At 44.8% G+C, this 22,550-nt stretch overlaps 1 protein-coding gene across 1 annotated transcript in view; it reads right to left on the bottom strand.

The window, feature by feature from the left end:
• The window catches only part of pkd1a (polycystic kidney disease 1a), a 224,946-nt gene that overhangs the window by 9,734 nt on the left and 192,662 nt on the right, over positions 1 to 22,550 (bottom strand). The window contains exons 45-49 of the mRNA XM_063202618.1: positions 18,087 to 18,217; positions 15,717 to 15,849; positions 11,757 to 11,882; positions 10,620 to 10,797; positions 4,526 to 4,828 (exon numbers count right to left, since the gene is read on the bottom strand). Of these exons, the coding sequence (XP_063058688.1) occupies positions 4,526 to 4,828; positions 10,620 to 10,797; positions 11,757 to 11,882; positions 15,717 to 15,849; positions 18,087 to 18,217 (871 nt within the window). The remainder of the gene's footprint in view (positions 1 to 4,525; positions 4,829 to 10,619; positions 10,798 to 11,756; positions 11,883 to 15,716; positions 15,850 to 18,086; positions 18,218 to 22,550) is intronic.

Genomic DNA, 22,550 nt, shown 5'->3' with positions numbered 1-22,550 from the left:
GGTTTCGTTTCAATTTGTAAATGATCTTAAGACATCGGAGATGATATTTTGTGAATGAATTTTCAATATGTTGTAAGAAAACAAGATGGCGGCTTGATGAATTCTGATGAAAAAATCACAGAAAATGTGCCCTTTCTGAGGGGGTTGCCATACATATCTTTCAAAGTTACTTCGCACAGGTCTTTGGTACAACAGCACGTACCTCTCCAAACAAGCCCCGCCCCTTACTCGGTACATGGGCTCTGTAGCGCCCCCTTAAGTCATGGGCCTATGGGGCGGGTTCGGCATAAAGTTCAAGCTACGCACTTCAAAATTTTTATGGATATGTATCTGACTAAAACAAACAAAAAATGTAATGCAGTGACATGGCCACGCCCAACAGGAAGTCAGATAATTGGACCTCTTATTGAAACAGGAAGTTGGCCACCATTTGTTTGCAGTGTTTTTAAAACAGTGCAAATGCACTTGTTCATGCATATGATGAATATAAACCTTTTTCTATATGCCTACTATGGCAACCTGATATAGCGCCACCATGTGTTAGGCAAATGAACTGCAGTAAAAGTGGATTTCTTAAATATCTTTATCTCGTGAACCGAACGTCGTAGAGACTCCATTTTTGTTTTGGGCAGGATGTGGCGGGATTTCAGGCGATATGCCTTGAACCGTAGGTGCGAGGGCCCGTCATCGCCGCTCGCGGCTTTAATTAAATGTTGACATTAATAGACCGTTCATTTTAGACTATTGATAGACATTTAATAAAATGTTGACAAGTTTATGCATGCCCTTGTACAGGTGCAGTGGCATGTGGTAATCTTCTTCAGTGTGTTATAACGATGGATGGAAAGCACATTCGAAAATAAGCAATCAATACCAAAGTTGTAACTAACTGCTGTACTGTCAAAGCTAAACGAGTGAACAAACTGGAGCACATTATGCTCTGAAAGATGAAATGGAAATGTGAAGAAAAAAAAAATCAAAAGAGAGGGGATGGTGAGGGGGGAATAATAACAACATACAGATCAAAACGACAAAACTAACATCAAGAAAAATAAACATTTATATTTCATTTAAAAGCCTGGGAGTTCAGCTGTGCTTAAAGAGGCGGAGAAGTGGAGGAGCTCATTGAGGTAAACAAACAAATTGAAAATAAACATTAACTTATTAGGCTTCTTTTTTTTTAAACTGCAGTTAAAAGCGGGGGGAAGGCAAAACCACAGTCATACCCCACAAACGAGACGCTGTTGAATCCCGAGGCGATACATGGGGTTTGTGTTGCGTTGTGACTAAATGTGAAAATAATTGCTTTACAGAGCACCCTGGGCCGTTTTTAATGGGGGGGACTAACATGAACGTCTGTGCACACAGGGAAGCCGACAAGGGGGGGGGGACAAAGGGGACACTTGTCCCGGGCCCAGGGACAGAGGGGGGGCATAATTGGGTTCTCATTACATTGTATGTATGGGTGAGGGGCCCTTTCAGATGACTTTGTCCTGGGCCCAGCCAAAGCTGTCAGCGGCCCTGGGTGCACACGATAAATCGCCTTTGTCAGTAGAGGCAGATTTTCAGAATAAAAGACTCTTAAGATAGCAAGCCACATCTTACATAACTGCACAACGTCCTCACGGCAGCTATTAAGGGCAATCATAACGATGTTTCTTCTGCTAACGAGTGTTTTAGGATAAAACATGATGAATGAAACCTTTTTTTTGTTTCGCCTCGCAGGCATTTTGTCTGGCACCCGAGAGGGCACAACAGCAGGACATAAAATATTTCAGACGCACAGCAATAAATAGTCATAATAATAAAAAAAACCCATTATCAACATTACACACATTACAGATGCACGTTAAAGGGACCAAGAAATCTTGAAAAAGGTCATGAACTGGGCTTCTTTGGAAACTGACAATTAGGTTGCCATACATTTTCAGTGACAGTGTCAACTGGCAATACGACCAAACATTTTGTGGCCTGCCATAACAGTGTCCAAAAAGAAAAAAGAAAATTGTATGGAAAAGCATTTGATGTCCCAAAGGCGTAGAGACTGTCTATTTGTCAAAACCATTCAGTACCCTTTTTAGGGTATTCCCTCCTCCCTTAGGGAGATATGATTCCAATTATAAATCAGTATACAAATCTGTTCATGTTACATGTACCAGATATTACACAACATATCAGTTAATGTATCACGTTACGCCTGACATATGTATCGGATATCACCCATCATACATTACATATCAGTTAATGGATCACAAGCACATTGAAGCTAAAGCAGTGAACTGCATGTTAGCGGCCCATGGTGGTGAGGTGTGTAGGGGAAGCCGTGACCCTAACAGTTCGAAAATTGGTTTTCTGTATAAAAAGAAGGCAATCCGCACACTTCAGGTCTATTTTTGTGTAAAGAAGCTTTACTTGACTTGCAAGCTTTCGGTCCTTAGACCTTCATCAGGCAGAGTTAGAAAATTGGTTTTGAAATCAGAGATAAAAGGATCTATTCCAGTAACAGTACACAGAATGTCTCGTGGTCAAACTCTCTGCTGTGTGAAGTCAGCTTCACCCACATGTATGACACGCACAATATATTACTTATGACATGATCTGTTCATGTTCTTTTGTGTAGAGACCTCCTTTAGTCAGGTGCGTTGGAGGGCAACCCCTGGGTCACCAACGTTAGAGATGAGAAAACTCCTGCACACACTGTCGACATTTATAGCGTTTAATAGCGACGTCTCTTCAACTGCTCGAAGACGGTCAATAGACCGAAAAGTTGCTATTGAACACTACAAACATTAGAGGCAAGAAAGCTCCTGCACACACTGTCCACATTTGTAGCGTTTAATAGCGACGTCTCTTCAATTGCTTGAAGAAGGTCAATAGACCGAAACGTTGCTATTGAACACTACAAACATTAGAGGCAAGAAAGCTCTTGTACACTTTGTCCACATTTATAGCGTTAATAGCAAGGTTTCTTCAACTGCTTGAAGAAGGTCAGTAGACCGAAACGTCGCTATTTAACGCTGCAAATGTGAACAGTGTGCGGGAGCTTTCTTGTCTCTGGGGTACGTTTCTCGAAAGCGTCTTTGCTATCGTCGTTAGCAAAGTCCTTCGTATGAGCGACTCAACTCTTTCTCGACAGCGACGCTCACCACTAAATCCAAGGGAACGGTAAGACGGTCTTAAGACGGTTAGCAACGACAAGAATGGAGAAGCGGACCCCTGATCTGTTCATATAGCACACACACAAATCTCCCCTGTCTCCCTGTCTGTAGTGACCGTGGCACCCCAGGGCAACCAGCCACCAGTTGTAACAGGTGTAGCCTATCTGCTCTTCTGTCTGCACCACTGTGTGTGTGTGTGTGTGTGTGTGTGTGTGTGTGTGTGTGTGTGTGTGTGTGTGTGTGCGTGTGTGCGTGTGTGCGTGTGTGCGTGTGTGCGTGCGTGCGTGCGTGCGTGCGTGCGTGCGTGCGTGCGTGCGTGTGAGAGAGAGAGAGAGCGAGAGAAGAGAGAGAGAGAGAGTGAGAGTGAGAGTGAGAGTGAGAGTGAGAGTGAGAGTGAGAGAGAGAGAGAATCTGCAGAATATTTCCATTAATGTTTGGATCTGTAATCCTTCCCTGTGTGGCGATCCAAATACATGTTCTGTGTGTGTGTGTAGGTGATTATTGTCAATGTCTTATATGTACAGCATGTTCAGTTTAACTGCATGTTGTAGACTGGTCAAACGCAATTTCAAACTTCTGTCCTAACCCTGTTACATAGATTTTTGACAATAAAAGCACACTTGACTTGACTTGACTTGTAACGCTCAGGGTCTGGCTCTGATAAGCAAAGCCATTTGATCTGTCATCCTCTCTTCCCCCCTTGTTCAGCTTCAGCACGAGTAGGAAGAGCAGCAGTGAGCTGAGGACCCCCAGGGCCTGGCTCAGCAGTATTAACCTCCTTGCAGCCTCTTAACATATGGCATATCTTGTGTGTCTCGTCATCTGTCTTATCTCTCATCTTCTCACCTTCTACACGAGCAGGAAGAGCAGCAGTGCGCTGAGGACCCCCAGGGCCTGGCTCTGCAGTATCAACCCCATGCAACCTCTTTACCTATGCTGTATGTCTAACTTCAAGTTACGTTCTGTGTTGTGCGTTGCGTTGTATGTTTAAAGGGACACTGTGCAGGAAATGGTCAATAAAGGTACTGCAACTATGCTGTTCATTCAAACTGGGTTTTCTATCACCAAATTTGATATTTACATGAAAGTTTACTAAGTAATAAAAAAAAATTCAGGTATGGTCCAAGTACGGTCATTTTTGCAGCCAAAAATGGAAATTCATGGCGGACCATGGAGAAGATCCCCCTTTTCATGTATGAAAAGTGCATTTTTTCCAGTCATAATGAATACTTAGAATTTTATGGTGGTGGTAAGTATTCATGAAAAAGGTAACATTAATGAATGGGCAGCATGAATTCTGGGAATAAACAACTAAAAATCTCACACAGTGTCCCTTTAAGTTGAATGCTCACGGTTCATTTCCTCACCTTCAGCACGAGCAGGAAGAGTAGCAGTGCGCTGAGCACCCCCAGGGCCTGGCTCTGCTGGGCGAGGCCGTAGAAGTGGGCGTGGCGCTGCGGCTGGCGGAGGTGGGCGTCCCAGAGGCGGTCGGCGTCGGCGGCGCGGGCCAGGTGCAGCGCGGCGCAGCAGAGGGCGAGCGCCAGGCTGAGACAGGCCGTCAGGCTCCAGACGCCGCGGCCGCGGTGGCGCAGGTAGAGCCGCACGCCATCGCGAAACACCAGGGAGCCCTCGCGCACCAGGAAGAAGAGGACCAGGCCCAGCAGGATGACCTGCAGGAGGAGAGGGAGGAGGAGAGGAGAGGAGGGAGGGGGAGAGGAGGGGAGGAGGAGAGGAGAGGAGGGAGGGGGAGAGGAGGGGAGGAGGAGAGAGATGGTGAAGGGGGAGGGGAGAGAGAAGAGAGGGAGGAGATGAGAGAGATGGTGAGGGGGGAGGGGAGAGGAGCGAGAAAGGGAGAGGGGAGGAGAGGAGAGGAATGGAGGAGAGGAGAGGGAGAAGAGGAGGGGAGAGAGAAGAGAGGGAGGAGAGGAGGGGAGAGGAGCGAGAAAGTGAGGGAGGAGGAGAGGAGAGGAATGGAGGAGGGGAGAGGAGGGAGGAGAGTAGGGAGGGAGGAGAGATGGGGAGGAAGGGGAGAAGAGAGGGAGGAGAGAGGAGAGGAGAGGAGGGGGAAAGGAGGGGAGGAGGAGAGGAGAGAGAGGAGGGGAGAGAGGAGAGGTGGGAAGGAGGCGAGAGAGATGGGGAGGAAGGGGAGAAGAGAGGGAGGAGAGAAGACGGGAGAGTGGAGGGGAGGAAGGGTAGAGGAGAGAAAAGAAAGAAAAGAGGGAGGGAGGAGAGAAGACGGGAGAGTGGAGGGGAGGAAGGGTAGAGGAGAGAGAGGATAGGAGAGAGGGAGGGGGAGAGCGGATTGGAGGAAGGAGAGGAGAGGGAGGAGAGAGGAGGGGAGATGAGAAAAAAGAGAATGAATGATGGGGGGATTGAGAGAGAAAGAAAGAGGAGGAGGAGGAAGGGAGTGAAGAGTGAGAAAAAGGAGAGAGGGAAGACCAGTCAGGATTACGTCAGACTCGTCATCAGGGATGGCCTGGCACCGAAAAATGGGCGGGCATTTTTGGCATAGACAGGCCCCCCAACACATCCACTGGCCATTGTCATGCTATATCCTGACTGGCTGAATCCACTATCTAAATTGAGGATGGAACAATGGACCTCCCCCTCTAAATTGTGGGCCAATCCCCAGGAAAACAACCACCACCACCACCACACAACAACAGTATCGGCCCCTGGGGACTCCCAGCCCACTGGGAAAATGCCCTGTGTGCCAGATCTCCAGTCCAGCCCTGCTTGTGGCTCACAGATGAACGTCTTGAGTGTTGCGTGGGGTTGCCAGGGGAATGACTGTTCGTTACTGTATGTTGTTGTTAGTCAGCTACCCCACGGTGCTGAGCCGTGCATCCCTGCTGAGCTCTTAAAGCAGCTTGATGACGAGTCCACACACACACACACACACACACACACGCACCATAACGCACGCACGCACACACACACCATACCACACACAACCCCCCACCCCTCCCCCCCCCCCCCCCCCCACACACCCCCCCCACACACACACACACACTCTCTCACTGTGTCCACAGTGACACTACTGGTTGTACTGTACAAGGGGCAAAAATAGCAACCAGCCTTCTCCACCACCATCCCCCATGTGATGTGGTGATGTCATGACTCATCTGCCACGCCACCGTGGCTCACAGCTACTGCACTAATGACTCCCCACAGAGGTGTGTACCAGGGCTTGACACTGGCACCTGCCAACCGGCCAAATGCTGGTAAAACTTGGCTGTGGCTGGTAACAATTTCAGAGTCACTAGCCAATTGGCTAATCTATTTTGCTTAAGGTAGACAAATCTGCACTCACAAACTGTGTCTCATCACCATGTCCAAAAAGCAAACGCGTTTCGGCTATCAAGCCTTCATCAGTGCGTGGTGAGCGAAGAAGTTGAGCGCGTCCTTTGCCAAAACTTGAACTCATCTATTTTGCCCCTTGTGTATCAAGTGTTTGTATTTAAGTTAAAGAAAAAGATCAGTTACTCTGTTTCTATTTTGTTTGATTTATTTCCATACACAGTAGAAAGCTATGCACTCATCTTGTTGCTTTAGCAACTTATCTTCTGAAGTTAGATGTACAGTATCATGATGAAGGAAAAAAATAATATCAATGTCATGACTCATCTGCCACGCCACTGTGGCTCACAGCTACTGCAGTAATGATTCCCCACAGAGGTGTGTACATCCACCCAGGGTTCAAAAAGTACAAAACCCTGCCACAAATGTGAACTAGCGAGCTCTGAATCAGCTGATTGTACTGCAACACGCATGTGAAAACAGGTAGACAAGTTTACTCATTGAAGTCACCTGTGTTGGGCAAAAATAGCTGTGACAGACACTGTTTCTGCTTTTATTGAACTGAGCATTCGTGACACACCTTGCCGTTAGCGCTATAAGGAGCACGATTTTGTGATTTTATTACTTATCTTCTGTACTGTGGGGGGACATTGTTGCAGCTATTGTGTGTGCCGCAGAGGTGTCAATCCCTGGTTCAGAAAGTAAAACCCTGCCACAGATTTGAACCATCAAGCTCTGAAACAGCCGATTTCAAAGAGCATACGTGTTTACCTGTCTTCACGTGTTGAAGTCACCTGTGCTGGGCAAAAATAACCGATGCAGTTTGTACCTTAAGTGAACTGAGCATTCGTCACACACCTTGTTACTGAACTGAGCATTCGTGACACATCTTCGTTAGCGCTTTGAGGAGTAGCCTACGACTTTGTGATGCGATTGCTTATCTTCTGTACTGTGGGGAGTCATTGCTGCAGTTAGTGTGTGTCAATCCTTGTGTCACAGGTGTCAATCCCTGGTTCAGAAAGTAAAAACCATGCCACAGATTTGAGATGACCAGCTCTGAATAAGCCGATTCGTGAAGATAGGATAGACAAGTTCACTCATTGAAGTCACCTGTGTTGGGCAAAAATAGCTGTGGCACGGTTTCTGCTTTTATTGAGCTGAGCATTTGTGACACACCTTGTCGTTAGCACTTTGAGGAGCACGGTATGGTGATGTGATTACTTATAGTATCTCAAGAGACAGACCGATTAATCGGACGATTTTTGCATTTTTTAAATAAATCGGCATCGGACGACTTTCTTATTTAGAATTTAGACTTTCTTACTTAGAATGATCAATGCTGATGACCACCAGAGTGATGTTTCGCTCTAAAATATAGTAACGGACAATCTAAGTGAAAACATTTTTAAAAATTAATATTTTTTCATTAACAAAGCATTTTAGCATGCCAATTAAGTACATTACGATAGCATATCAGCCCTAAAAAGCGGCCCAAAAAATCGGCAGGTCACGTCGGCTGATTCTGACCACTAAATATCGGTATCGGCATCGGCCTTAAAAAAAAAAAAAAACATATCGGTTGGTCTCTATACTGTACTGTGGGGAGTCATTGCTGTAGTTACTGTGAGGCGCAGAGCTATCTATCCAGGGCTCAGAAAGTAAAAACCCTGTCTCAAATTTGAACTAACCAGCTCTGAATCAGACAGGTACAGCAGCTACTTATTGAAGTTACACCTGTTAGAAGGAAACTGTGGCAGGGTTTTTACTTTTACTTAACTGGGTTCTTGATATCTCTGATCATTAGATCTTTGGCTTTCATAAAGTAAAAAAAATACCTTTCACTTTGAGGCAAAGAGCCAGAGATGTCAAAAGTAAAAGTAGAAGTAAAAACAAAATCCACAGTTTCCTTTCGACACAGAAAACTCTACTGAGTAAACAGTGGACCAGTACCCAGGCTCCAGCCTCGCAGTTGAGGCAGATTCTGAGTTCAGGGAACTCCACCCACTTAAAAAAAACTTTGAAAAAGCCCATTTAAAAAGTTACCATCAGGGGTGCAGTGGCTCACTAAGCTCACTACGCCAGGGGACCTGGGTTCAAATCCGGTCCGAGGTAATTTCCCAATCCCCCCTTCTTCCACTCATTTACCATCGTACTCTCCCACTATCCCCTCCTATCCTATCCCAACATGTCATCATGCATAGGCGTATCTATGACACGCTGATTTGAACCCACTATTGCGTGTGTCCAATACGCATTTCCAAGTTAAAGCGTGCTCCACAACGCCCTGTGACAGGTTAGGTTTAGGGATGGTTTTGGTTTAGGCACAATTTAGGTAGAAATTTGTAAGCAGCAGAAACATTGCTTTACTGACAGGTTAGGTTTAGGGGTGGTTTTGGTTAGGGCACAGCAAAGCATACTTGCCTTTAGTAACAGAAATGCGCTGAAACAAAACAAAATCGCTGACACAGCGGCAGGGCCGCGTTAACCCTCGCCGAGGCCCGGTGCAGACGCAATCCGGGGCCCCTACACCAGAGCCATATTCAAAACGCATGAAACAACGCAGGCTACACGTTCTACTCCAACACAAAAAAGGGTGCGCTGAACCCCCTGCTGAGTTCACCAGTCGCAACGCAAGCCATTGGAAGCATAGCCAGCGGACATAGAGGAGATACTGTACACTATCGTTTGGCAGAGTAAACGTCGGTTCAGCTAGAAGAACTACCAAACAGAAGCACAACCAAAAGTCTCTTAATTTTGCTACGTTGCTGCCGACCAATTTGTCGAATCGAAACCGTCGTGGGAAACACGTGTTAATTAATGTAACCTCCAATGGAAAGACTGGCTGTCTCAAAGGAAAGATCAGCTGTCGCTTGTCGCGAGGAAGGGGAATCCCCTTAGCAGCGAACCAAAGCGAAGCTGTCACGAAATCCCCTCAAAATGTACCATATAGGCTACCAATTAAAAAGTCAGAGGTTTTCATCTAGGTGGCGCATTACACTGCAATAGTAGCCTATGCAATCATTACAGTAGGCTAGACTACGGTGCAAACTCGTAATGTTTAGATGTGGATGTGGATGTATCACAAAAGTTTTGTTTTTCTCCCAGATAAGAGCCACTTGCTAACTGAACAATCCGCGAGTGGTACCCAGGCATGTTTGAGTACTGGTTGGTGCACTTGCTACGTAGCATTGTGAACTTTTTAAAAAACACCAAGTGGTCCTCGCCGCGCCATGCAAGACTTTTGTTTCGCGAATGCAGTTGGGTGCGTGATTTATTTCCCCATGTTTTAACTATAGAATAAGATAAAGTTAGGTTGGTGTGCTGTGCTCTGTTTGCTTAGCTTAGGCCTACATGATTGCACAAGTCCATGATCGCTATGCAACAATTACAAAAAGCGATTATAACACTGACATTACAAAAATAGATAACGTTGCCAACCTTCTCTTCAATGCGTTAATCCATGCCGGGCAGTTTATCCGTACAATCTGAAGCAAGTGCTGACGCCGACTTCCTCATCTTTTTTTAGACAGTAGCCCATCATCAAACTCAAAAATTATTGGCCACCGTTTTCTCCTTTTGGCACACAACCAGAAGACTGAAATGAGAAGTTCCGAAGACCTCCGATTCCTGCGTGCATGCAGAGGCGATTCTAGGCTCAGTAGGGGGGCCAAGCGAAAATTAAAAAGTAAGAACACTTGTAACAAATCACCACTACTGTTCCCCAGCCAGCTACAGTCTTGGGGGGCCCAAGCTGCCTGTCTAGCCTGGTGACAAGATATACATATGCGCCTCTGTTTGCCTATGGCGAAATGCGTCAAAAGTACAATTGATCGTCTCAAAATATCGTTTCATATTTTCCAATCTCACGCAGTCCGGGGCCCCCTCTAGTGGCGGGGCCCGGTGCTACAGCACCGGTTGCACCATAGGATAACGCGGCCCTGCACAGCGGGAAAACTGCGCAAACCTCGTCATGTGTCAAAAGTGCATGAAAGCGATTTACCGTTGCGTTGAGGAGCACGCTTTAACTTCAAAATGCGTCGCACCAACACGCTGAATGCACTAGCGTGCAATACATACGCTAAAGCATGATGACAGCCTGCCTATCCTACCCTAAATACAAGGCATAAAAAGCCCCAAAAATAACTTAAAGAAAAAAGTTACCGTGAGCAGCAGCGGGAGGTCCAGGCCCTGGCTGAGGCGGTGCATACGGCAAGCCTTGAGGTCCAAACTGGACGCCAGGCTGGACTCGGACACGGGAAACTCCAGCAGGAAGGTGAGCACGGCCAGCAGGTTGGTGTTGGTGTTGTATACCGAGAACTCCACAAACAACGCCCTCGTCCTAGTAGACAGACACACAGACACAGACACACACACACACACACACACACACACACACACACACACACACACACACACACACACACACACACACACACACACACACACACGTAAGCTGAGTTGGTGGAAAGGGAACCTAGATTAACTTCGACGTTAGGGTTAGATGCTATATGCTGTATGTGTTTGTAGATAATATAACCTGTGGATACATATACTAGATGTACTAAAATAGAAATAAGTTAAATTAACATGTCACCATTGTTATCAGTCTCTTTAAAGGAAAGACTAGACAAGCACAAAGCATTATGAAAGGAAAGTAACAGCTACTCAAGACTGAGGAACTGCAAAATAAATACACTACAGACAGGAACATAGGAAATTGTAGTTATTATGTGGGCACAACACATTAAAAATGTTCCCACAGTTCCTACAATAACAGTGCAGTGAGAAAAGTCATCAGACACTGTTTTGCTCCCTTGATATGGTGTTAAAAATAACATCTGTCATTAGTTCCTGTGTGGACTCTCTCCTCACAGACATGGACACACACACGCACAGACAGACAGACAGACACACACACACGCACAGACAGACACACACACACACACACACGCTCGCGCACACGCGCACACACACGCACAGACAGACACACACACACACACACAAACATAGGGAAGTCGACAAAGGGGTCAGTTGTCCCGGGCCCAAGGAGATGTGGGGCCCATAATTGGGTCCTCATTACATTGAGTATATTGGGTTGGGGGCCCTTTCAGAGGACTTTGTCCTGGGCCCAGCCCAAGCTGTCAGCGGCCCTGCATACACACACACACACACACACACACACACACACACACACACACACACACACACACACACACACACACACACACACACACACACACACACACACACACACACACACACACACACACACACACAGAGATATTAAATGACACTCACAGTGGATCCAGCCACTGATTTGCGTCGAGGTGTTGTATGAGGGTTCTGGAAACTTCTGTGTCTGTGGTCAGCTCCTGCACGAATCCACCGCTGCCGTACACTCTTGCCCTGCCCCAGTGCCACGCCCTATACAAACAAACAAACACACAAACAAACATAAGTTTACATTTTATTATTCTCTCATTGTTAAAGGTGTACTGTCGGTGTAAATTTTTTTTGCAGTTTCTTTCCAGAAGAACAAAGTGCCTGTCCACACAGTTGTGCCTGTGAACTCTGTATTTTACCCCACACATTGTATCAAGTCAAGTCAATGAAGCAGCAAGGAGGAACTCGCACACCACTGATGCCGATGCATAATTTTTAAAATATTTATTTATTTATTAATTTATTTTTAAAGGTGCTACCCAGTGAAGTGCAAAACGTTTTCGGTCCTTCAGACCAACGAAAACGTTTTGCACTTCACTGGGTAGCACCTTTATTTTCCTTATGCATTAAATTTTTTTATGCATCGGCATCAGTGGTGTGCGAGTTCCTCCTTGCTGCTTCGTTGGATTACTTGTGGAACCAACGCACCCTCCCGGCTAAAAACAAAACGGCGCGACACCCATTTGGAGTAAATATCAAGTCAAGTCAAGTCGGTTTTATTGTCAATTTCTTTACATGCACTGGTCATACAAAGAATTGAAATTACGTTTCTTACTTTCCCATGCAGACATAGACATGGACTTTAGGTGTGGACATAGACAATTAGACATAGACAGTACACATACATTACACCTATAGCGCATTCAGGCCGTCTGAGAACCGTGCCGGTGCCCGTTCCCGCACCTAATCGCGAACCGGCCGTCGTGTTCATGCCACAGATTTTAGCTTTCGCGAACCGTAAAGTTGGTTCGCAATGCGAATCGCAAAATACTAGGTTTTTCTCTTCGAACTGTGACGACAGCGAAGGCGTCACCAGGTTCATCCGGGTAATACGGTCACGTGCGGGAAAAGTTCAGAGCCCGGTATGAACATGGGCGGTTCGCAGATAAGCACTTTAGTGGCGAACGTAACAGGTGCCTGAAAGCCCTACTAGAGTACCTATACAATACCCTCACAGACATATAAAGTGCAAGACTGGGCAACAGCAGACATACATAGAATGTATGTACGTTCTTAATGTCCTCCTTTGTGGCTTTGGATAAAATTGTCTGCTAAATGTAATGTCTGTAACAATATTTGAACACACTGAACTTGTATCATACAAAGCTATCTATTGCTGTACATTTGTACTGCGTGCAATCGTTACATGGATTTTAACGTGCATTTGTCAGTTGAGTTTAGGCCGTGAACTGACCTAACAGCACCTCATTTGTCCTTGTCTGTATACCTCCTAACAGCACCTCATTTGTCCTGTCTGTATACCTCTTGGGTTTGCTTTTAATGAAGATATGTTGTATAACATGTTTCGCTGGGCAGTCTGATGGCGTCAAAGGCATTTGTCCTCAGTCTCTACAGTACGTTCACATTGTTAGTCTACTTTGGCACATCAATACCGCCCTGCAAAGGCAAAGGCCAGGAGAAATGGAACGGAGATGGATGGGTGAAGGGGAGTGTAAGGACAGAGGTAAGGACAGGTTGCTTTACAGAGTGCATTTAGGGTGAGTCAGTCAGAGTGTGTGCACGTGTGTGTGTGTGTGTGTGTGTGTGTGTGTGTGTGTGTGTGTGTGTGTGTGTGTGTGTGTGTGTGTGTGTGTGTGTGTGTGTGTGTGTGTGTGTGTGTGTGTGTGTGTGTGTGTGTGTGTGTGTGTGTGTGGGAAAACAAGATGCGAAGCCTTCAGTACACCTCAAGGACGAACAGTACCATACCAATTACAAAGTAGTGAAAAAAAACCCGGTGTGACGCAAAATGAGTTGAAAAAAAAACCAACGCACGGTAGTGCAGCCTTGTGCTTCAAATCAACTTCCACTCTCGCCGGCACTCAGGGTCCAACAGTATTTCTGAATCCTTAGTTTCTACTCTCATGTCATTACGATTGCACTTATGGATACACCAAAACAGCAGTGGAACTCTGAGTGTGGTGAAGGAGAGTTGAGGGAACAGAGTTCAGGCGAGGTTACAAAGGCCTACACATAACAAAGTGCATCTGGGGTGAGCAAGGGTGTATTACTGCACGGGCCTACTGGGCCCAGACCTAGGGGCCCAAGATTCAAGGGGGGGCCCTGAAGCCCAAGTGTCTGTATTTACATTCTCACATTGCATTAAAAATCATAATCCGTCTCTGAGAGGGAGTTGAGGGAAAGAGTTCAGGCAAATGGCTTCATATTAAGAAGTGCATTTGGGGTGAGGCCAGGCTCAAACTACACGACTATCGGCCCAATTCTCGGCTGAAAACCCCCCTTATGACAATCGGTGGAACGTTACCCCCCGGGACCATCCCAACCCATTGTCGGGGAAGATTTCCTTGTCGCGTGCGACGGTCTAAGATAAAACTTTGGCAGCTCAAAGAGTCGCCGATCGTAAATGGTAGAAATCAAACACTGTTAAGGGATAAGATTGACAGTTGCGATTCTCTTTATGTGTGCGGCTCAACCTGACGGCAAAATCGGACACAAAATTGGGAGTCGTGTTGTTTGATCCTAGCAGTGTTTCTGTGGGTGAGTGGGCTTGTTGTATACTATAGCCATCTCTATGAGGAATCATGCTATTCATGTCTGAATGAAGTGTGTGATACACACTTTGTGTATTCTGCCGTGCAATGCATATTCTAATTTGTGTATTTGTGTATGCTGCTGGACACCTTAATTTCCTTCCGGATCAATTGAGTTACTCTACTCTACTCTACTCTGCCACTGGAAAACAAGACACCACACCTCAAGGACGTACCCTGAGGACTTAACAAAGACTTACCCAATTGAGAAGCTATGTTTTTTCTAATGATGTGAAGCCAAAAGGAATAAAAAATAAAGAATCGTGTAGTGCAGGCCAATGATGCTACAGCACTCCGTTTCAGTTCAACCTACACTCCCACTGGAACTGAAGCTCCAACTGGGTGAGAAACTTTTTGAAAACTCTAGATTAGGGCTGCACGATATCAGAATAAAAATCGATACTCGATAACAGCATGCAATACCTCGATAACGATATTTAAACAATATTTAGAAATATAGCAGAGTGTTTTTCTTGTCACTAATTTGTCGGTCTGTGTGGGGGGCGTGGCTTTGGTCATGGCGGGCTTCTTGCGCATTTGTTGACATTCAGCAAGTGATTGGACTGCACAGAAATGTTCTACTTGTTTGCGATAATTAAGTAATTTACGCGATATGCATGTCGCTTCTGTTGATATCGCGATTTCGATACATTTTCGATATATTGTGCAGCCCTACTCTAGATTGTTACTACAGTATCCTCCCTAAGTCATTACTGCTTATGTGTGTCTGGGCTGGGCCTGTTATATACTGTAGTTGAATACTGGGGAGCTTTTTTTTAAAACAAGACGCTACACCTCAAGGACTTACCATATCAAGCCTGATGATACAGTCTTGTTTTTTTAAATCACCCTACAGTACACTCTCGCTGGCGCTGAGCTTCTGAGAATCTTTTTGAAATCTTTCTTTCCATGCTCATGTTGTTAGTGCTTATTATACCGTATGCATGTGGCCTTGTTGTATACTAACGGTACACTGCAAAAAAATAGTTTAGCAAGCTTGTTTTTCTAGTTTCAAGTAAAAACATCTAGTCAATCTTATTGTAAATAAAAGTACATACTGTATTAACTAGTGCTTTTTAACTAAAACTTAGAACTAGAACTTAGACAAATTAAAATAGTTTTAAGACATTTATAATTTTAATACAAAAAAATCCCCTGAAGACGGTCGGTCCATCTGTATAGTATGTCAGATTACAAGTCCAGGCCTTACCTCAAGGACTTACAAAAAAAAAAGAATTTAAAATACAAATAAATGGCTCAACCTTACCCTCCGCTCCCGCTGGTGCTGAGAGTCCAGTTGGGTGAGAGCCTGGCCCCGGGGCCAGTCCAGCCGACCGCATGGTCCCTCAGGGCACAGCCGAACCAAGAGGATGATGGGAAGGAACCACCAGATGGACAGTCTGATGAGACGAGAAAGCAACATCAGAGTTATTTATTTATGTATTTATTAAAAATATATAGTTTAAAAAATGTCCCTCTCCATTTGAGTGGCTTTTTCTCTAGAAAACATCGAATCAGTTTTTGTTTCTGTTATTTATATATTTATTTATTTGAGGAGGTCTTTTTAAAATGCTATAAAAGACATTTAAAAGCCATCTAAGTATGGTTTGCATATATATATATTGTCTTGTTTTAGGTTGTGTCAGGGCAATTAGAAGTAGCTTAATGCTATCTCTCTCTCTCTCTCTCTCTCTCTCTCTCTCTCTCTCTCTCTCTCTCTCTCTCTCTCTCTCTCTCTCTCTCTCTCTCTCTCAAATTCAAACCATAAAAATTAAAACAATGACTTCACTGATCAATAGAGAAACACAACAAAAGCACATCATTGTTGAAAATGTGTGTGTAGTGTTTAGGTAAATTTCATAGTTTTCTTTTTGCAAACTCCCCACTAGATGCATATTTTCCAACCGCTTGTGTTTGCATCTATTATGCTTGATGTTTGTTTTTGCTAGATATAAAAGCAGGCATCACTTTCACTTCAAAAACCTTTGGTGTTCATGAAACACTGTTTTGTACGGTCAGAACACAAAAGCTCACTTCATATCAAAAGCCAAGAATCTGACATTTATCTTGACAACCATGCTGTCCAGAGTTTTTGTTTGTTCTTTTTTCCCCCTCTTACGGATGCCACAACAGAAGGAAACAAGCTGTCTATGAAAGAAGGTTGCCTGTCAATCAGAGACAGTCTTTCAAAGAGCTCACAATGTGGCCTGGGTGATAGACATACGGAGAACTCAGAAGATCATGATACAAAGATTTGAAGGCAACACAACTCCTCTTCACCTTCTAGTGTTAGTTACAATGTTCTCCAGGACCAAATGCAAACAGTAAACTAAGCATTTGATGCCTTGTTGTTGATATGCTTTTTTCTTGGTCTATTTTCTTTCTTTCTTTCTTTCTTTCTTTCTTTCTTTCTTTCTTTCTTTCTTTCTTTCTTTGAATGTGGCCTTAGTGATTCCCAGTCATGTAGCTATGGCATAGCTGCTTTCACAAAGACCTATCATCTTCACCTTAGTGACTATTGTCCATGACCATCTGTATCATACCATGTGGCACTTGATTCCTTTTTTTTCATTTTGTGTTTCTGTTTTTCTTTCTTTCTTTCTTTCTTTCTTTCTTTCTTTCTTTCTTTCTTTCTTTCTTTCTTTCTTTCTTTCTTTCTTTCTTTCAGGGTGTCTGGGTTGATGGACATGCAGCTTCAGAAGACTATGAGAGAAAAGGTCTAGACCTCACCTCTTTACCTAACGGACTGTGGTCTAAGGCCATTGCCATCATGCAATTCTCTACTCAGGTCTCTTGTTTTGCGTCTTTCTTTCTTCCTTTAGTATAGATAAGCAGCTTCAGAGGGCTATTATGAGACAAAGTTGCAAAGTTACTCCTCTCCTCTCCTCTCCTCACCTCTCCAATGTGGTGTGCAAAGCCATGTGCGTCAGGCAATGTGGAACTTTATTCTTGCCTGTCTGGCTGTGTGACTGTGTCTCTGTGTGTCTTTCTTCCTTCTTTCCTTTCTTTCTTTCTTGCTTGCTTGTCTGGCTCCTATATCCCCTCCACTCCTCTCTTCCCTCCCTCACATTTGTTCTTCTCTCCGTCCCAGCTCTCCTCACTCCCCTCCCCATACTCCTTCTATTCATTTGTCTTTCCTCCCTCCACTGTCTTACCCCCCCACCTCTCTCCCTCCATCTCTCCCTCCTTACCTGTGGGTTCTCATATCTGTCTTGCCCCCCACCTCTCTCTCTCTCTCTCTCTCTCTCTCTCTCTCTCTCTCTCTCTCTTTCTCTCTCTCCCCCCCCTCTCCTTATGTATGTGTGTAGGAAGCTGTAGATATGCACTTTGAATATCTCTATGATGGCAGTTTATGTATATATGTATGAATGTATGTATGTTTTTTTGCGTCATGTGTATCAGTGTTGTGTGTATGTGGCAGCTATGTATGTCCAAGACAAATTTCCTTTGGGACCATTAAAAAGAATCTTGAATCTTACCCGTGGGTTCTCGTATCTCTATCTCCCTCTCTCCCTTCCTCCCTTCCTCCCTCCTTACCTGTGGGTTCTCGTATCTCTATCTCCCTCTCTCCCTTCCTCCCTCCTTACCTGTGGGTTCTCGTATCTCTATCTCCCTCTCTCCCTTCCTCCCTCCTTACCTGTGGGTTCTCGAATCTGTCGTAGGCGTGGCGCTCCCAGCAGTAGGCTGCCCGTGGCCTGCATCAGAGCGGGGCCATCCAGTAGCCGCGGCAACAGGGACTTGGCCAGCCAGGGCCACACGTCCTCACGGCTGCAGAGGAGAGAGAGAGAGAGAGAGAGAGAGAGAGAGAGAGAGAGAGAGAGAGAGAGAGAGAGAGAGAGAGAGAGAGAGAGAGAGAAAAGGAGAAAGAAGAGACTTTGACTTTTGGAACATGTATTAACAATGATTTCTAAATCCAGACCAATCATTAAAAAAACACTAAGTGAACAGAGAGAGAGAGAGAGAGAAAGAGAGAGAGAGAGAGAGAGAGTGAGTGAAAAGTCAGAGAGACAGCTGTATGGGGGATACAGGACGGAGAGAAAGTGTGATACACTTTCAGTCACAACTGTGGCATATATTAGGGCTGCACAATACATCGAAAATGTATCGAAACCGCGATATCAAGAGTGGCGATATGTGTATCACGAAAATGACTTCATTATCGCAAACAAGTAAAACATTTCTATGATTTCTATGCAGTCCAATCACTTTGTCAATGTCAACAAATGCGCAAGAAGCCTGACATGACCAAAGCAACGCCCTCCACAAAGACCGACAAATTAATGACAAGAAAAACACCCGGCTATATTTCTAAACATTGTTTAAATATCATTATCGGTATTGCATGCTGTTATCAAGTATCACATTTTTTTCTGATATCGTGCAGCCCTAGCACATATCAGAGGAGAAATGCAGAGTCCAACACGTTGACAGCTGTGGCATATAATTGCAGCGTCAAACACTGCTCACAGGCAGTCAGCCAGCTGCATGGGGAGATGGGATCCAGAGATGGAGGGTCAGACTCTGTCTCAGTCAGAGCTGCAGGAGGGGCAGCAGAGACTGATAATCAGAAGCTTTCACAGTCACCACAAGTGCCCTGACTCCCCACCCCGGCCACACACACAGACGCACGCACGCACGCACACACACACACACACACGCGCACACATCCTCAAACTCCATCACTTCAATCTTCACACATCTTGCCAGTGACCTTTCCAGTTACATGACTGCTCTGTCTTACTACTTCAGAAAAGTGCAGTAACTACATACAAGTTAACAAAGTGAACTGTTGTCATAATGCTCGTCCAAAAATATTGGCAATGCTTTTATTATATTAACAAGTAACGACCAAAGATTTAGTCAAGGTGGAAAACGCCAATCTCCAATCTAAACTCAGCTTGGCCAAAATATCATACTTAATATGTATTAAATATGTAGCTCCTTTATTTAATATGTAGCTACTGCATGTTTGATTTGTTGGGTAGTACTCAATTTTCTACTCCTGCCATTTTGTACAATATTTGTTTGAGCCTAGTTAATAGTTTTAGTAGAAATGTGATCCATCGTGTAATGTATTGCTTTCGCCGCCAGGAGATACAGCAGTAATGGATAATGAGAAACTTTCTTTTTATATATATTAGGGATGTACAGGATCCAAGATCCGGTTCCGGATCCGGCAGGATAATAGGGTTTTTCAGACTATCCGGATCCGGTTCCAGGATCCAGGATCCGGTAGCCGAGGCTTTTCAGTCAAAATAGTTTGAGCCAACGTGATAAAAAGGGCCCACGTGTGTGAGTAGGCTATGTGTTTCAACCCTTTCGTAGGATCCGGTATCCGGTTCAGGATCCGGCAGGATCTTAAGCAGTGGATCCGGTATCCGGCAGGATCCTAAAAATCAGGATCCGGTGCATCTCTAATATATATATTTTTTTGGTCTTTTTGACTTTATTGCTGACAATATAGTGAAGATGGTGACAGGAGACGATTTGGGAGAGAGAGATGGGGTAGGGCCGGCAAAGGACCCGGGCCGGGAATCGAACCTGGGTCGGCCACATAGTAGACGAGTTCCCTACCGTTAGGCCATGGTAGGGCCGGTCACAGACATCATATATGAAGACTAGATGCGTCGTCCGCGTTCCCGTCATGCAAGCCGAACGTCCGCGCATGGCGGCCATGATAGAGCAGCCTACTGGCTCAACCAGTTGCAATGAGTTTTTGGTGTTGTATACTCTTCAGATGGCCATAATTCCCTCAAATTTATTTCGATTTTCGAAAGGGTTGGTTTTTTACACAATATAAAAAATTCCAAACGAAAGTATATGTTGATACTGCATAGTGATGCATATCCACATTATTATTATATTATATTACATTATATTATAATGTTCATAGGTCTAAAATCATGTATAATATAATTCAGTAGGCTTATTCAGGTAATTAAATAGACCCCATAAACAAATGCACGACGTAGGCCTAATCTTTTATGTTTTCAGTAAAATAACAGATAAACGTTCACTTTAGTCTACATTCTGCTTTGGTTTCGACAGCTCCACCTTGTGTTCAAAATGAGTCGTGACGCTAAAGCCATCCAGATAGAATTAACTTGTTGCGCTGTAGGCTACATCTCTCTTCCAGTACGTCATCTCTGTCGTCTATAATTTGATGCAATGAATATATCCATGCCGTCAACGTAACGCACAGCAATGATTAAAATGTGTATTAGCTCTAGGTCTATCTATTTTTTTGGACAAATAGGTTAAGTGGGAAGCATAGGCCTATTACTCTCCTGGGCGTTTTACCCCAGTCTTAAGGAGCCCTACCATTTATAAACACGTGTCAATATTTCAGCGAAGCAACAGCATACATTTTTAAGTATCCCAACGTTTCAACTCTTCACTTTACTTCAGGTGTAACGGAGGGTCTGTGGAGAGTTTAGGCTGCGCTAATATGGCCGACCTGTGCGTACGTGCTTGAAATACGCAATGACGTATCTAGTCTTCATATATGATATCTGTGGGGCCGGTTAATGACAAACTTTCACAGACTGCACGGGGCGATACAGGAGAATAGCTGAATGGCATCATGCAAAGGCATGTTTATTTCACGCCAGAGCATTCTGTGTTGAGGTACGACGCCTGTGCAAGTGGAGTCGCGATTCTTAACGCCATGGGAAAGCACTTTTATCATATGACCAAGTTGGCACACTGTGTCAGCGAATTTCTGTTGCTAAACGCGAAAATGCTGTGCCCTGGCCAAAACCATGCCTAACCCTAACCTGTCGGTAAAGCAACGTTTCTGACGCTTTCCTTTTGCTAAGAACAGCAAAACAAGGAAGAGAAATAGCGAAGCTGTTGCCTGACCAAACCCATGTCTAAACCTAACCCGTCACAGGGCGTTGTGGAGCACCACTTAAAACGCAAATCGCGATGCAAAAATGCGATGGGAGACGTTCCAGTCGGCGCGTTGTCTTATATGCGAAGCTCTGGTAGGATGCCATGTTGAAAATACATGCTTTCATAGTCACAGTCACAGCTGTAGGAGATGCAGCAGGCATGGTTAACTACTTTCTAGAAACTTCCCTGGGCGGTCACCCCAGGTCCCTACCCTCCTCCTTCAGACACACTTCTCCACACTTCTCCCATCTCTTCAATCTTCACACTTCAACTGCTGACCTTCACAGCCAGACAACTCTCATGTAACCCTGCCCTGGCACCAAGCATTAAAACTTTCTCGCCTGTCGAAAAAGGCCTCTCAGACAGATGGTTGATTTAAAAGTGGTGGTGCCATTATGTCATTTTTTTAAAAAAGGGAGAAGCAAGCAATTTAGTCATCAGACAAAAGAGGGGTTAGACCATGTAAAAAAAATGATTTCCTGTCTAAATTCTGTCTTAGATTAATGATTAAAGGTGCACTGTGTAGGATGGTGGCCAGAGTAGGTATTGCAACTATGCTGCTCATTGAAACTGTGCTGCCTACTGCCAAATGTTATCTTTTCATCAATATTTTCTATATAATGAACTAATATTTATTAGTATGACTAAAGTACAGTGAGTTGTGCAGCTAGAAAAGTCTGTTTCTGGTGGACGATGGAGAAGATTTCATGTTTTCATGTAGGAAAAGTGCAATTTTCCCAGTCATAATGAATACTTAGAATTCAGTCATGGTCTGAGGTAAGGAGTGGAAGGGGGGATTTAAACCTGCCTCCCACCCATCTAAAGCCCATCTCCTTAACCATTAGGCCATGACTGCCCCGTACACATATGCTGCCCCGTATACTATGCTGTATGTGTACATTAAAAAAGAAACCTTAAAAAGTATTTTCAATGATGTCACTCACGATTGAAATGGTTACTGTGACTTTAAGAGCGGGGAACACAAAAACGTGGGCCAGATATACACACGTGTGTGTCCCCATGCCCGTCCCTCAGGGGCCCTGGGGTGAGGCACCGGGTCATTGCTCTGGGTGACTACGAGGTGTGGAGGCCGGCAGATAGCAGGGGAAAGAGATTGATGGAGGGGTTGGAAAGGCAACAGAATACCAACTAAAGCTGCAGTCTGCACTTCACCTGCAGGCAAGGAGGATGGGACGAGGGAACAACA

The sequence above is a fragment of the Engraulis encrasicolus genome, chromosome 1 (assembly GCF_034702125.1).
Source record: "Engraulis encrasicolus isolate BLACKSEA-1 chromosome 1, IST_EnEncr_1.0, whole genome shotgun sequence".
In the NCBI taxonomy this organism is placed as follows: Eukaryota; Metazoa; Chordata; class Actinopteri; order Clupeiformes; family Engraulidae; genus Engraulis; species Engraulis encrasicolus.
Note: the sequence above shows the minus strand (reverse complement) of the source record. Positions and strands in the feature narration are given on the sequence as shown.